This window comes from Topomyia yanbarensis, chromosome 2 (genome assembly GCF_030247195.1).
Source record: "Topomyia yanbarensis strain Yona2022 chromosome 2, ASM3024719v1, whole genome shotgun sequence".
Lineage (NCBI taxonomy): Eukaryota > Metazoa > Arthropoda > Insecta > Diptera > Culicidae > Topomyia > Topomyia yanbarensis.
In genome coordinates, this window is record NC_080671.1 from 48,602,622 (window position 1) to 48,618,170 (window position 15,549).

The following is a 15,549-nucleotide window of genomic DNA, read 5'->3' on the forward strand; positions in this document are numbered from 1 at the left end:
CTTGAAACTGTTTTTGACTTCACTTCAGAAATAGTTGAACGTTCGTAGACCACATTCGGCTGTGAAAAAGAAAGTCGTACGGAGTAGAAAATCAATGTGAAATGTTTAGAGCTTTCTACTAGGTCAATAAACGGTGTGAATTCGTTAGTGTATGCTGCACCAGTCACAGTGATAAAACAAATAATGTATTGTACATTGAACAGCAGTGCTTTTAAATACGTATAAATTATCATTTATTAATAATTTTGACAGGTAGCTTCACGATCGGTAGTAATTACTACTAGTAATCTCGAAATATAAAAAATACTCTCTCGCGCTAAAGAAACAGAAAATAATGATTGGCAGTACATGATTATCTGTAACTATATGCTAACATTTGACAGCTATAATGCTAAATTGTAAATATTATTGTTAGATTTGTCCTTCCATCTGAAAAGAAACATGTCGAAGATATTCAATACAGTTGCACCCCTAGGTGGATTAAAATAGGTTTTAAATTTGCAAATCACATATCTTCCACGGAGAATAGGGAGACAGACAAATATTGTGAAACCATAAATATCTTATTAAGCAGACCAATCGTTTATAGTAAATAAGCATTATTCATGCCTGAGTTGGAGGAGATAAGTAGTGTACATCCATCACAAAAAGAAACCTAAATTTTCGTCAGAATTTAATCAAATTGTGATTGTACGGTGCATTCTAGAGTATATGCATTAGTAAAAACAAGCCTTACAATTATTTGATCTCTTTGATTCGAAATTCACATAATATGCAAAACAAAACCAACGATCACCATAACATGTTTTTTTAAATATAATAGGAGTCATTTAAAGTGCTGCCTGTGAAAGTGGTTGCCAAAATGCGAGTGTTGAAATCATCATAAAGGGAGTATTGCCGTTTTGACTAATTTTCACTATTCGTCTATCTTCCTATTCTCTCTGATATCTTCGAGAATCCATTAACGAAGCTCGCATGACAAATTACCTTGTAGAATATAAGATATCGTCGAGAAAATAGATTTAAAAAGTTTGAGATTGAATATTTTGAAACTTATGAATGGTAGAAATAATTCAGAGAAAACAATTGATGTTTCTATCTATTCTGTGTTAATCTCTCAATTATAACAAAGATCGGTTCACCATAATGAGAATTTTCGCCTGGAATGTAAACAAAAGTTGCACTCACACGTGTCGTAAGTGTGTATTGATGACAAAATATGTATTACGTGTCAAAATTGTATATGGAAAATTTTCCATACATAGCATCAATTATAAACTTTTTTCATATTTTCGGCTTAAGTTGGTCTATAAAAATCAGTGCAATGCGTTATGAAAGAAATTGGTCAAGGAATTAAGGAAAAATAGTAATTTTCGTTAAACAATGTGGCCAATCAATCGATGGAATCCACAAAAACAGGCGCATAAGGCTAGAAGGCGTAAAAGAGAACAAATATTTAGAAACCGGAATACTACTATTAAAAACAGCAACAATAACAACAATATTTTTCCACCTGATCGGAGACCCCCTGCAACAATAATCGATTGCTATTGTTGCCCGCCGGCCAATTTCTCCAATCGCAACTTCCAGCGCCAGTAGCTCCATTCATAATTAAAACCGTCATCCCAATCATAACTTCAACACGAATCTTTTACCACCGGATAGAGTGCTTCTTCCGGTAGCCAAGGATCGTTTGCCAGCCTATCTACAAATTATATTCCATCTATTCAATTTCAACGAGGCGAGATTCTGAATCCCTACCCAGCACGTGATACATCAAGATTGTCGCAATGCAGTGAATATGGAATGATCGCAATCATCATCGTCATCACCGTATAAGGCATGCCGCGTTCAACATTCGTGTTCTCGGTAGTTTCGACGCTTTCCCTAGAAGAAGAAAAAGACGAGTGTACTGTTGAGCACAGTGTTTTCTTTGTAGACTTTGAAATACTTCAAATACTTCGCATAAAAAATGGACTGCGAGAGAATTATTAATGTATTGTTAAAATTTGAATAGGATGAAAAGTCCAGGCAAAATGGCAGAAATTCATAAACGTGTATTAGGTTCGTCATTTTTAGTTATGTTAGAAACTGAAACTATCTGGGATGATAGCGTAAAAAGTGAAGGAATTTTCAGCACTGGCGTTACTTTTTTAACCTTTACTCAATCACTCAACTTACCTGCTGTTTTCGATATCCAATCTCTTGTCAGTGACATAAACAACGGAAAGTAATATCAAACACTATTGTTTATCGTTATTTTCATTAAATTTTTATTAAACATTTTCTCGTGATACAGTTTATTCCACCTTTTTTTTGTTGATTTTTATTCATTATTTTACAAAACAATTCGTAATTTCATTAAATTCTTTTCGTCTGCAAGGGCTGTTTGTATCAGAATGTTTTACCTTCTCTAAAACTTTGACCTCGTTTATATCCTTCTGCGAAAAATGTACATTATGTGTTTTTTTATGGTTTCATTTCCATTCATTACTCTACATCCAACACTCAAGTCGTTTTGTTGACAATTGAGATTCTTTCCTTTCACTTCACTTTTTTCTATTGTAAATTGTCTAGTTTATTTTTGCGTTGTTGCGTATATGTTACAAGATTTTCTCTATTTCCTGCCGGTTGGTAGGCTTCAATTTATATATTTACATAGATAGTGTCCGTTTTGAGCTCGACGCGTCATACACAATTCACTCATTTGATCAACTGGAAATGTAGCTCGTATGATACATTGTCTCTCAAGGAAGCAGCACCCTTTTTACTACCGTTGACGGTTTAACGTTAAATGTCCTAGAAAATTTAACAAAAACCAGCTAGCGAAGCACTCTTTAGCACTTTAACGCTGGCTGGATGCCTGTGCTATTGTTACATAAAACACAGAATAAAACACAACCCACTTATCTCCCGGTCTCGATTGCACTTTATTACCCACCGCAAGTGCATCGTTTGTCCCGAATTTGGATTACATACAATTCCCATTGCTAATTTACGAGCACATCTATGTTCCTCTGTCAGAGCCACCGAGAGCGTGTACCGCTGCCGAATACCACCCACTCTAGTAACCACGTGGTTCGTGGTTTTTGTTGGGTTTGTGTCTTTGAAATAATGTGCTCATGCCACAGTTTGCCACTTATCTATTTATGTTCGGATCGTCCGGACTGAAAGAGAAATTAGGGAGTATTTGTGTTACCTTTTTGTGTTAGGGAAATGTTATTTCGAATGGTAAGACGGGATTTATTGTGATCGACTTTTGAGTTACTCAATAATAAATTTGTATAATATGTGTGCACAATGGACTGTAAACCAGATTTCATAAAAAACAATTTTAACGGTCAATCTTTCTTAGATATAATTTGATCATCATTCCTTATAAAGTTTTTTGATCTTAGTTTTCTTAACGTGAAAAAGCCGAAACTTTAAAGTAATAAAAAGTGTTATGCAGAAAATTTGACATTCTGTATCGACAAACTTCACAACCGATTGCAGAACTAATGCTATCTAATAACACTATTATTTTTATCCAGGGGATCAAATGTAACAGTAGAAGTTGACGCCTTTGGAAAAGATCATTCATATCATTAAAATTTATTCGTATAATACTGGTATATTGAACGTGCCGTTAACTAATGCAGCTAAATCAATCTAGAATCCAGGGCCACAATCAAGCAAAGCGAACGATAGCTAATGACGATTTTCGTTGAAAAACCCCGGAGCAGTGAATTGCACTGATGTTGCTCTTTTTAACAAAAGTGGCCTGTTCTTCTACAACAATGTGCAAAACCAGTGCAATCGGCAAATTGATGATTGAAAGAACCGAAAGAATTGCGAATTCAAAGACGGTTGGATATTCTAGAGTAAATCAGCTTTGTACATAAAATGAAAACTAAAACCAAGCAGGCTCATATGTGCACGAACGAAAGGAAATATGAAGAATCTTTTGCCTTCTTCTTGTTAGGAGACGGGTGTTCCTATCGAGTCTAGAAGCATGGTCGGTGAGGAAGCATAATTCATTGCCATATTTTGCCACGGTTGTCGGTTTGAAGTATTGCATGATCCACTCTGAATTTTGAACAAAATCTTGCACACATGATCCTAAATATTAAAAAAATGGCCTTTATCAAAAATAATCCATTCATTGATTAAAAAAGTATTCATACGAAAATTCAACTTTAATCATTTATAATATTACACTTTCGTAAATCAATTTATAAACTACGTGTTGATTTTTTTGCTCGAGTTCGAGAAAAAAAAATTCCAAAAAATATAATTAAAAATTGAGTTGTAGGCTTACGTAAATGGTAACTATTTCCTCTCAGAGCTCTTCTGCAATCGATTACTATGTATTAGCGATTTGTATCAATTTTTTACGCTTTTCAGGTAATTGCTTGATGTTCACTGCTCTTCTAGATTTGAGCACCCCTCAACCTCATCGGTATGTTTGAACGTACACAAAATCGTAAATAAAGTTCAATAACTCTGGTACAATTCTGTTTTCACCATACGACAACCGGACCATGAACAAAAATCTTTTGTTTTTTAATTATGTTCACTTTCCCTTCAGTAACGCCTACATAATTCTTTTATTAGTGGAGATATTTGTTCTTGTTTTGTGAACTGCATTCACGGTTTCAATCATGTCATTATAAAATCGATTTTCTATACGCGAACTAGTTCATAAATTTATGAACATAAATCAAAAGATAATTTCGTGATTTTTTCATGCATTTAGGAACATTATTCCGAGTTCGACTATACGACGTAAACTGCCTCAAGATTTATTTCATCTTGTTCAAGCTCTGATTTTCGTGGTTGTCAATTAGTTCACAGAATCAAAACAGTCTAGATATCTTTTCGTAAATTATTTCTCGAATTCGGCATATTATTCAGAAATACTTTTAGTTAATTCATGATTTATTATATATTAGACACGATTCAATATCCGTGCTCGTAAAATAGTTCACAAAATAGTAAAATATTATTCATGGTTACGCGAACAACTTTGAAAAAAAAAAATGCGATAAGGCGGGGCGAAATTACGGCTATTAATATAAAAATGGTGATATCATGGACGCGAGTCACATTACTCGAAATAATTGCCGGATAAATAATATTCCTCAGGATTCCCAAACCAACACCGAACATACCTGAGAAGTAATAACGAAAACACAGAAAGCAACCAACAATAAAAACCAAAACTGTTCTTACGATGACGACAAGGACGTACATACGAGCAAGGGAGAAAGTAGATGGCAGGTTCCACTAGCAACAGTGGGCAAAACCGACAACGAGTCCCACCAAGAATAAATGACTCTTGTGGTTAAAACTTTAGTATCATGCACATATTAAGTACTATGTTTTAAAAATGAAAGAGTACTTTATGGAATTTGAATCGTATCTTCTTAACCAGTTCACGAAACGTGAATGTATCCCTGAATTATTTTCCGAGTTTCGTGAAATTGTTTACGAGAAAATATCTAGGCTGTTTTGATTTTGAGAACTAAATCATAACCACGAAAACTAGACTATTATCAAGATATTTTATTACGTCTTGAATGGGTTCTTGTCCGATAGTAAAAATTGTTTCTAAATTATGGATAAAATCACGAGTCGATATTTGGTTCACGAATAATGTTCATAAATTGTGAGCTAGTTCTCGTAAAAAACGATAATGACATAACGAAAACCGTGACTGAAGATCGTAAAAATAGATATCTCCTCAAATAAAATAGTTTGAAGGCGTTACGGATGGAAAATAGTATACAATAATAAAACTCATGATTCTTATTCAAGGTCTTGTTTCGTAACCTTGAAACGTGATTGTTCCAAAACTCATGGCATTTTTCAGGTCCAAACCAGGTATGGATTAGAGTCGTGAACTGATCCGCATCCGGGAACTGGTCCTGATCAAACTATTCCGCATCCATAGATGATGAATCTGTGATCTGTTCCAGATTCGGAATGTAGGCCCATATTGGAACCAGGTATTTGGAATCTATAGCAAAAGTTCGTATCGACTTGTAAAAGTTTTATACAATCTTAGTGATCACAGAAAGCAACCGAATTATTTCACATGCGAACAGAGCCGAGGTTGACACATATCCATTTGGTTGTGTGATGCACATACCGAATTAGTATTTTTACGGTGATGTGGGTTTAATACCGCTATTCGCAATTTCATGGTCTATTACCATAAAGATAATAGAATCTTACTCAAAAGTAATAGAATCTTCTCCGTCGAATTTTGGGTATGGGAACCCCAGGGCTATTAAGACAGTGGGGGACTCCCTCGATTTCTCAGAAAATAGCAGGAATTTCTGACTATCGTACATATTTGTGGAACCGCTATTCTGAAACATTAATTTTGAGAGCTGAATTTGATTCTTTGTAGAAAGGAAATGCAACGTGTTTCGTTATTTTGCCATTCTCAAAACAAAAATCATTATAATGGAAAAATCGTGATTAAATCAACAAATAAAAGTGATAAAATAAATGGCAAGTGTTTTGGAAAGCTTGAGGCTCTTATCTTATGGAATAATTTTTGTTTGGGTGAAAACACAGATATTTTCGAGACGCTCACTACTTTGGTGCGAAATGTGCGGACCCCCTATTCCGTCAAACACCGTTCAGCGGCTTGCGGTTGCGCACACCATTGCACACGCCACAGCAAAGAAAATACATGGGCCGCTAATCGACAGCTGTATCCTACCAGATTAAGTTTTTGTAAAGCATTTTATTTTTTTTTGCTTCTTAAGGAGTGTCTCTTATAAATCTTTCATTGTAAAAAAATTAAAGAAAAATGACGGTCTGAATCACCTCGTTGGGAGGTCCGAATTACATTGTAAAAGGATGGAAAAATGCAGAGGTTTGCAAATCGTCGCCTAGCGATGCCATTGAGTGGTGCAAATGAACCGTTTACGGCACCAAATGGTTTCAAACTAACAATTAGGATCTTTAACCGGTAAACTTTTTCACATCTATCGATCTAAAAGGGCGATTTGCTTAAGTAGGTCCGAATAGCCCCGGGTTCCCCTATACAAAGCACGACCACAATGACATTAAATATGCAGTTATTTTCATGAGCTCTTCAGACCCGATATATATAGAAGTGGAAAACAGAGTTCGAATATTTTATCATTTTCAATAATAAATACTTCAAATGGTGTACTACAATCAACATAGAACACTTTCAACTAACATATGAGCAATCGAAAATAAAAGTCGCAAGGACAGATCATGCTTTGTAAAATCCGCTTCAAATATATTAGAATATAAAAACCGAATATTAACTGGTCGGTGTTAAGTCAGACCGGACTAAGTCGCAAAACATCAAAAAATGAGATAATGAACTGGGTAAAGAATTTGTTCAGCTCCATTTGACTTTTGCCAGATTTGAAATATGTAACCATAAACAAGAATTATGACAAAAAATAATTTCCAATTATAACGTAAAGGATGCTGCGATTCAAACTTTACACTCGAATCGATATTTTGTCACTTAGTCCGGTCTGACCTAACACCGACCAACTCCAAGCGTAAAAATCTGACTGGGACAAGAGTCGGATAATAACCTGCAGTATGAAAACCTGAAAAAAAAATTCCGATTATTACAAAGTTATTTTTTAACTGACTTTTAATCTTGATCATCATGATATACGGTTGCTCTTGCGTACGATTTATTTATTTTTAACAGGATTTAATACTGAAGACTTGCCGAGTTTTACGCTTGAAATTTATTTCAGGATTTTATATTCTAATATAATTTAAACGGGTTACAAAGCATGTTCTGTCCTTGTGACTTTTATTTTCAGTTGTTCATATACAACTGTTGTTTTATTTTTTTGAGTAGCAGTAAATTGATGAAAAAGTTTAAAATAGCTTTAACTGGAAGATTAGTATTACTTTTAAATTCTTTCATACCAATTTGTACTAAAGTATACAAGTTAACACCAATTAATGCTTGACTTTAGTTTTGATTGGCTGCCTAGAATCGCTTTATCTACTTAACTGAAACTGCTCTTACATGACTCGTTCTCCTAACCTAATTCAATCTCGACTTAACCCTCGAATGAGTCGCATTTCAGTAGGCGCATACCTAGCAAAGTAATCTACTAATCTTATCAACCCAACGCACACAAATTATACAAAATAAAAGCAAACAAGCGATCAATATACCCGAGTGAACCCAACAGGAAAATGAACCAGAATTCTGGCTGGCTTTAGTTAGTATTCCACTTCAACAAGTATTCCCCTTCAACAAGCACCACTCGAATCCTTCTGATTTGACGTTTAACCTCGCTCAGCAGAGTGGAGAGTGCCGGATGAACTTTGCACACAGCTAGGTCACGGGTCCACTGTACACGGGTTAAATGTGTACCGTTTTATGTCACCATTGTCGAAAATGCCTTTCTGTAACCATATGTTGCTCCTTCAATACCCTAGCAACGAATGCATAGTGGGATCGAAACGAAATCTAGCAAGACAAAACCTCTAGCGCTTTGGGTGCGCATTTTTAGTTGTTACTACGTTCAGCAAAGTATCTTGGTTTTATCTATACCTTATTTTGATGATATAAATTAGTTTGGATTTTCACCGCATAGATGGTGCTGCGATACTAATTTTTTATTTTGCATCCTAGGTATTTGGTATCTTTGGCAAACTTTTAGAACGATTAATACTATGATAAGTTGTCGAAGATAGTTAAGATCTATCTCTTCAAGAACTAAAGTTATAGATATTATTATAAAATTTCATAAATTCAACATTAGGCTTATATCAGAACTAATGATTTGCGTCTATTATAGAAGGCTTTGCGAATTTTCGACACATTTGATGTAAAATGTGAGCAAAAATATTGAAAAATATCTTGTTTTAAAAAATCAGCCTTCTCAAAAAGTTGCAAGTTTTGGCAAAGAATTATTATCAACGTTTTTTAGTGTACCATATATGTCCTATCAAATGTGAAAATACACCGGATACATATTTTGATATATTCGAGATATCTTGTTTTTAAGTTTTGATCGTCCGGCAGCTGTGTTAATAGCTTACTAAACGAGCGGGCGCTGGGGTTGAAAGACGGTTTCGCTAGAGTATCTGAACGTGCTACACTCAGTGAATTCGCGCGACTCTCGTTAATATCTATTTCAATGGAATATTTTCATGCTGCTACTTCAATGTTATTATACGGGATTCGAACTAGTAGAACAAAACTTCTAGCGGTTTAGGAAACATGTTTCAGGCAATATTTTCAGCAAAGTATCGCATTTTTAGCTGCACAACATCCAGGTGATGTGAGATTGACAAATATCGTCCGAGCTTTTCCAAAGGACCCATTAGCGGTAGCTTTTGTTAGAATAATGCCGCGAGCATAGTAATGCTGCATGCTTTTTTTCTCATTAGTGAAATAAATCTCGACAAACATATGATTACGGCTTAAAAGTCAACTGTCAAAAATCTCTTTGAAAGAAAATTCCGGACAAACAAAATTGGCCGCTGTCTCGAGTTGGTGATTATGGAACCACTTAAGGATCAATGCAAGCAGTACAGTACCTAATCGACAATCAACTGCAACTTGGCTTCACGTCTTGATGCTAAATAACGACCAACTGGTCTTGTCTAACATCCTACATAACAAGGAGTATGGAACACCGCGCTCAAACTGATATTATTTGCATCGACCTATCTACCGCTTTGGGTAGAGGGAAGTACGATATAATAATCGTTAAAATGAAGAATTTCGGAAAAAACGGTCCTTTTTGCTGTTGTTTCGATTCTAGTTCACAGACCGAGAGATAATGGTTAGTAATGAAAATTGCCAGACACCCACATCCACTGCTATGTCAGGAATAACACAGGGAAGTTACTTGGGGCCGTTGCTGTTTCTGCTGCACGTCAATGACATACATTTAGTACTGTAGACTTTTTGTCGGCCCGTTTCCTCCAAGTCCAAACATATCGTCTTATCCGCTCAATCAAGGATTGTAGATTTCTTCAAAAACATCTTGGAACCTTTGTTGATTGTGGTATAGCAAGGAACGAATGTCAGTAAATCCGAAGATGTGCTCGGTGATTGGATGGTCACGAGAGACATTCTGACAAAGTTCTGACTGCGAGACTAGAAAGCGTTCGTTTAATAAAGGGGAGAAGGTCTCCTTCAGACTGTCCTGGGGTGTTACTCGACTGATATGGTCACCCTAAACATGCAGCAAGTTGTTCATATTGTGACACGCGGTAGGCGCTCGAATTAGCTTCTGACGGAGGAACAATATTCAGAGATTGAACCAAGTCCCGTTATTTTTTGTATTTAATATTCCCAACTCTCATCCGTAACACACTAAAACGAAATTCCAAATCATAATTAGATTGATTTAAATCTATTATAAAATCACTTGTAATAAAAAGGGTTGAGCAAATGGTTTTATTGTATTTGCACATCCTCAATTTTATGGTACAATAACTGCATAGATTGCCCGAATCACTGCACCCATCATTTTGCTGCTGAATGAAAAGAGCTACTTCATGGTTAAGTATACATTCATTCCAACAAATAAACTATACAACTGTATTCACGCTTCGCCAGGTTAGCCAGCTTTTTCGGATCGCGGGATGTTTTTCCCCCAGAGTTCCAAATATTTGATTTCACATTGGATTCGAGCAGAAATTTATGATCTGCGCTCCCCTTTTCCATTGCCATTTTTGATTTGTTTGTTATATGCTATCTGGGAGTCGCATTCGTTTGTGTGTGAGTTTGTGCACTTTTGTAATATTTATCGTTTCTCGAGCGCTGAGATGTTTTTTTTCCTCATTCTTTGGACGACAACAATGATGGTAAAAAGACTGTCTAAACTTACATTTAATATTTACAGATTGATTTTTCAGCGAAAATATTGATTTTTTTTTCTCGAAGCCGCCTGCACTTTGCAGTATCCGTTCGGATCTCTGGTACCTGTATAGCGACTTTTTTTTTCTCTGAAACTTTGTTTGGCATTGTCTATACGCCCCTTTTGCCGTTTCGGTCCGTTTGTTGCGGAGTAATCCCATGCACTCCGATTTCGTGCAATGTTTTGATATCTGCTCAGCAGGAACAACAGAATAAATGGATTGCTATTCAATAGTTTTATGATTGGAAAATAAATAAGAACCCTTTTGTTTCCGGTCTGATTGCTCTGCCAGTGTTGGTGGAAATATTTTACCGAAAAATAGATCATCGGCAGCATTGCCGCGGTTTGATGCGGTAAACCAGCTGGCGAAAAAAAATCTAACAATAATATGACACATCTAGTGTGCCACACAGGGAGGTCACTATCCCAATCAAATGTTCGAAGCGATGGAGTCGCCCGGGAAATCATCAACGATTTGAGTAACGTATTGTTTTAGTGTACGCATTGGACTTCACGGCATTTGCATACTTGATTTTTAATAGCGATAGGGTTTTTGTACAATTCTTTTCGTGGTTGAGTTAAAACATATATTTTAGGAGCGAATTGAATATATTTTCTGCTTATAATGAGGTCCCTTCCATGTTAAAGAATAAATCCGCGGGATAACGGAGATGCGCTCATTTACAACGGAATGCATTGCAATAGATGTAATTAGTTTAAATCGACTCTTGATTTTAGTTTCGTCAATAAAATGAAAATCAAACAGGTTCTGTAACAATTTGCAAACTATTTAACCTACTCTCCAACAACTTAGTAAATCAATTCTCACTACCAGAATAAACAACCAGCATTCCATGTTTCGTGAAACAGAGCACCAAAAAGACAACATGTACTACGTCTGCTTCTTTTCATCTTGATGTACTTATTAGCTACTTATCATCTAACTCTTATTTAAATATTTTCTTTTTAATTTACAACATGTTTGCATCTTTTTCGCCCTCAATCTTCGAGGCTTTCTAATCGCTTACATTAATATTCGTTTAATACTTATATTCCTTCTGATATCTACACTGTTCGAATTAAAAAAAGAAATTAACTACACTTACGTTGCGAAGTAGTAAAACACCAATGGCCCAAACCAAAAGCTAGTTTTAACTAACGTCATCGTCTTCGATTTGTAACTTTGGTTCATATATATTAACTAACCTATCGAACCGGGGACCCCATGCCGTTAAAAAGTTATACTCATGGGGTTCATCGTCAGTACCTGGTGGCGGTGAGATGAGTTGAAGAAGAAGAAAGTCAAACATCCGAGACACGAATCGATCGGATGCCAGTTGTTGTCGTTGTTGTTGTTGTTGTGACGATGGAATGAAGATTTCCGGTAGGTGGTAATTTTAGGACGTTATTATCGTGATCGACTCGGGTTCAAGAAAGGTGATGGTTTTGGGTTTGGGTATTTTTTTAGATTTACCTGACTGTAAGGAACTTAGCGAGCCAGACGTACTCCCACAACCTTCGTAGGCATAGTTCCGGAGGTCGTCAAACGGTCCGGAGGCGGGATCGACGTCCGCCCGTCGTTTCCGATCGTCCAGGAACACGTCGACCTTGGTGATGACCTGGTCGGACACGACGGCAATATCGGGACCTGGATGATGGCATAGGAATCCGCTTTTAAGAGGCAAAGAACAGTTTGGAGTGGCATTTCAAACGATATGTGAAATCAACACGATGAACGCATGAGGGAAGTGATGGAACGCAATGATAAAGAAATTGAATAGGACAAGTGAGTCCGTCGCATTAGGGATACTTACGTGCGGGAGGTGCTTTATGTTGCACCAGTTCCGGCAGAGGTCCTATCGGGATTTTCAGGGTTTTCATGTCGAACGCTGTCATGTCGTTTTCTCCGCCACCCTCATCACAGTAGTTGATGATGTTCTCACGGATGTCGTCCTTCGTTGCTGGTTTCTTGTTGAAGTTGGCCGAGCGGCGGCGAGAACAAGAAAAATACAGAAAGAGCAAAACTGCAGGCAAAATTAAAAAAAAAAAGTTTAAAAGCCACTGCCGACTAGTACAGTTCTAACTGCACACTTACTAATAATCAACAATAGACATGTTATTACGGCAGCCAAGGCACTTGTGCTGAATTTCAACGCTTGTCGTTCCTTCAGGAATTCACAACTCGCGCCCCAGTACGAGTCCGGACAGATGCACTTGTACTTGAATCGGGGTTCCTGGTTAATGCAGGTTCCGCCATTCAGACAAGGATAGTCCAGACACTCGTTCCGATCGATGCAGGTTTTTCCTTCGGGCGAGATGATCATCCCGTCGCCGCACCTATTGGTATGAAAGTGAGAATGATTTGTTTCTGATTGACTGATCCGTTGCATAATACTTACGCGCACTCGTACTTGTTCCAGAGGTCGACACACTCGAACGGCTCTGGACAGTACGCGTTCTGACACGGATTGTTGGAAGAACAGTACCGCTCGATGTTCTTCGCCATCGTCGCTTGGCCCCACTGGGTACCGTTGGTTGCCGGTGGTAGAGGAAGACTTTTGCCGTCCAATCTGGCGAGGAAAAATAATGCCCATTAAATATATTAACATTTGGTAAGAATGCATAGCAGTATTCATCGAGAGTAAGTACTACATTTTTTAAGTACGTGTTCTGTGTTTGAAGATTTCAAAAATATTATTTTGTATTTATTCGTAATATGATTCTAGTACTTTATCAGTTGGTTGAGAACTGTGTACCGAATTCAGAGGAGGAGAAAAGACGAACGTTTAAATTGGAAAGATAAATGGTAGTGGTATATTACATAAAAATATAGTGAACGAAAAAACACAAACAATCCTTGAAAAAGGTCTGAAACACGTCGGTTAAAAATAAAATGGTGCTTTTGAAATACGGGTGAATTTTGGTGAACCTTTCATTGTGATACAATTTGATTCCGTGCACCCTTTATAACACTTTTTAACCCACACAAAGCGGGCAAAATATGAATTTTTTTTGATTATAGAGGTTTTAACCTTAAGGTCATTCGCCTCTTCGGGTTAGAAAAATCTCTTATGAAAATTTCTAACCCCATGTGCGGGGTCGGGGCTCGAACCCAGGTGCGCTGCGTACAAGGCAATCGATTTACCAACTACGCTTTTTTTTTTTAATTTTTCGAACTCGAGGTGAAAGTGTTAATCCATTCCACCGAAAGTTTGTTTTGAGCTAGAATCAACTTCGAACATGATTTCTTGCGAGCTATTTGTAACGTTCTGTTTTTACTGGATAAATGCTTCGGAAGTGCAAAGGTCGCGTCATCAGATATTACTGAACATTTAATCGACTTGAGTTTTTTCGTAATCATATTCGAAATTATTTTTGCCACTGCGAATTAATTCAAAAAGGTTGTACTCAAAGAGACCAGATGGCATACCAACCATAATTTACAGTAATCATCAAAGCAGGGTAATTTCTAGCGATTCGGAAACACTCTTACTTTTGTTTCCACTTTTTAAAAGTTGTGGTCGTCGAAACGTATGAATCTAGTTGGCATAACTAGTGTATTCGTCGCATTCAAGCTATTTGAAATAGTTATGAGCACTGCCATAATTTATCGTGCAACAAGCTGCATTTCCACCGATCAACATAGACTTATACCCGGACGATCAGCAAACACAAGTCTCGATTTTACGTCGCCTATATTTCGCGGATGGAAGAAAAGGTACCCTTCAAGAAAATTTCACAGCGTCGTGCATCACAGAAGTTTATTGACTGGCTAAGTTCTTACTTGTGTAACAGAGTGCTATGTATGCTGACAGAATCTTGCTTTTCCTCACGGGTTACAAACAAATCTGCAGTCCCACAAGGCAGCAACATGAGACTACTACTGTTTATGCTGTTCTTCAATGATGTAGCTTTATTGATTGGTGTTTGGTGCAAATTGGTTTACACTGATGGTTTGAAACTGTGGCTTACAGTCCACTCTATTGATGTCTGCCTCCTAATTTAAGGGGGAAGGAGGGGGCGGGGCGACAACATTAATTAAAAAACAAAGGTTCGTTTAAAAAAATATTGTGTTGATACTGATAGTGTTAGAATATTCACTCAATTTCCATTTAATAATATCACACTTGAACAATATTTTCTCAAATTTTCTAGGCCACATGCTGAAAATTGAGCGAATGACAGTGAATCATCATCAATACGTCATCAAATCTACTGGACCAATAGTTTTAAATTTTTGCACAATTCTTCTTCATATCTTTCCCCAGGTATACAAGAGATTTTATTTTTTGCTTAAGTTTTCGTAGTACTTTGAAGCAAAAAGTCTGATTGTCGCTTAAAAAGCGATTAACATGTGACTGTATAAATGATATTAATTTTGTAAATTGCTCCCGTAGTTACCTGCGCAATGACATGATGAAGATCTTTGCGAAAAATCACAAGATGATTGGTTCAGAATATTTTGAGCTATGGCCAAGAGGAAAAATGAAATTTATAAGATCGATATTTTTTCATCGAAAGTACTTTCTCCCCTCACTCCTCTCTTTGAGGCTTTTTAGATATATTCGCGAGTCGTTGGCGACGGAACGAGCTCACAGTTTTCATTTCGAAATGTCAAATGAATACGTAAATTTTCGACTACTAAATCAATGAGCAAAGTATC

General features: G+C 36.7%; 1 protein-coding gene across 3 annotated transcripts in view; it reads right to left on the reverse strand.

Moving 5' to 3' along the window:
* Nucleotides 1–2,246: 2,246 nt before the first annotated feature.
* LOC131684571 (neural-cadherin-like) overlaps nt 2,247–15,549 on the reverse strand; it is a 1,488,321-nt gene continuing 1,475,018 nt past the window's right edge. For 2 of the 3 annotated variants that reach the window (XM_058967571.1, XM_058967570.1), the window contains 5 exons: nt 13,286–13,456; nt 12,982–13,223; nt 12,701–12,910; nt 12,361–12,534; nt 2,247–12,153 (listed from right to left, as the gene is read on the reverse strand). In XM_058967571.1, coding sequence (XP_058823554.1) covers nt 12,038–12,153; nt 12,361–12,534; nt 12,701–12,910; nt 12,982–13,223; nt 13,286–13,456 — 913 coding nt within the window. In that variant the 3' untranslated portion in view covers nt 2,247–12,037. Of the gene's footprint in view, nt 12,154–12,360; nt 12,558–12,700; nt 12,911–12,981; nt 13,224–13,285; nt 13,457–15,549 lie in introns of all 3 variants that reach the window. The other variant, XM_058967572.1, reaches the window with a different exon arrangement.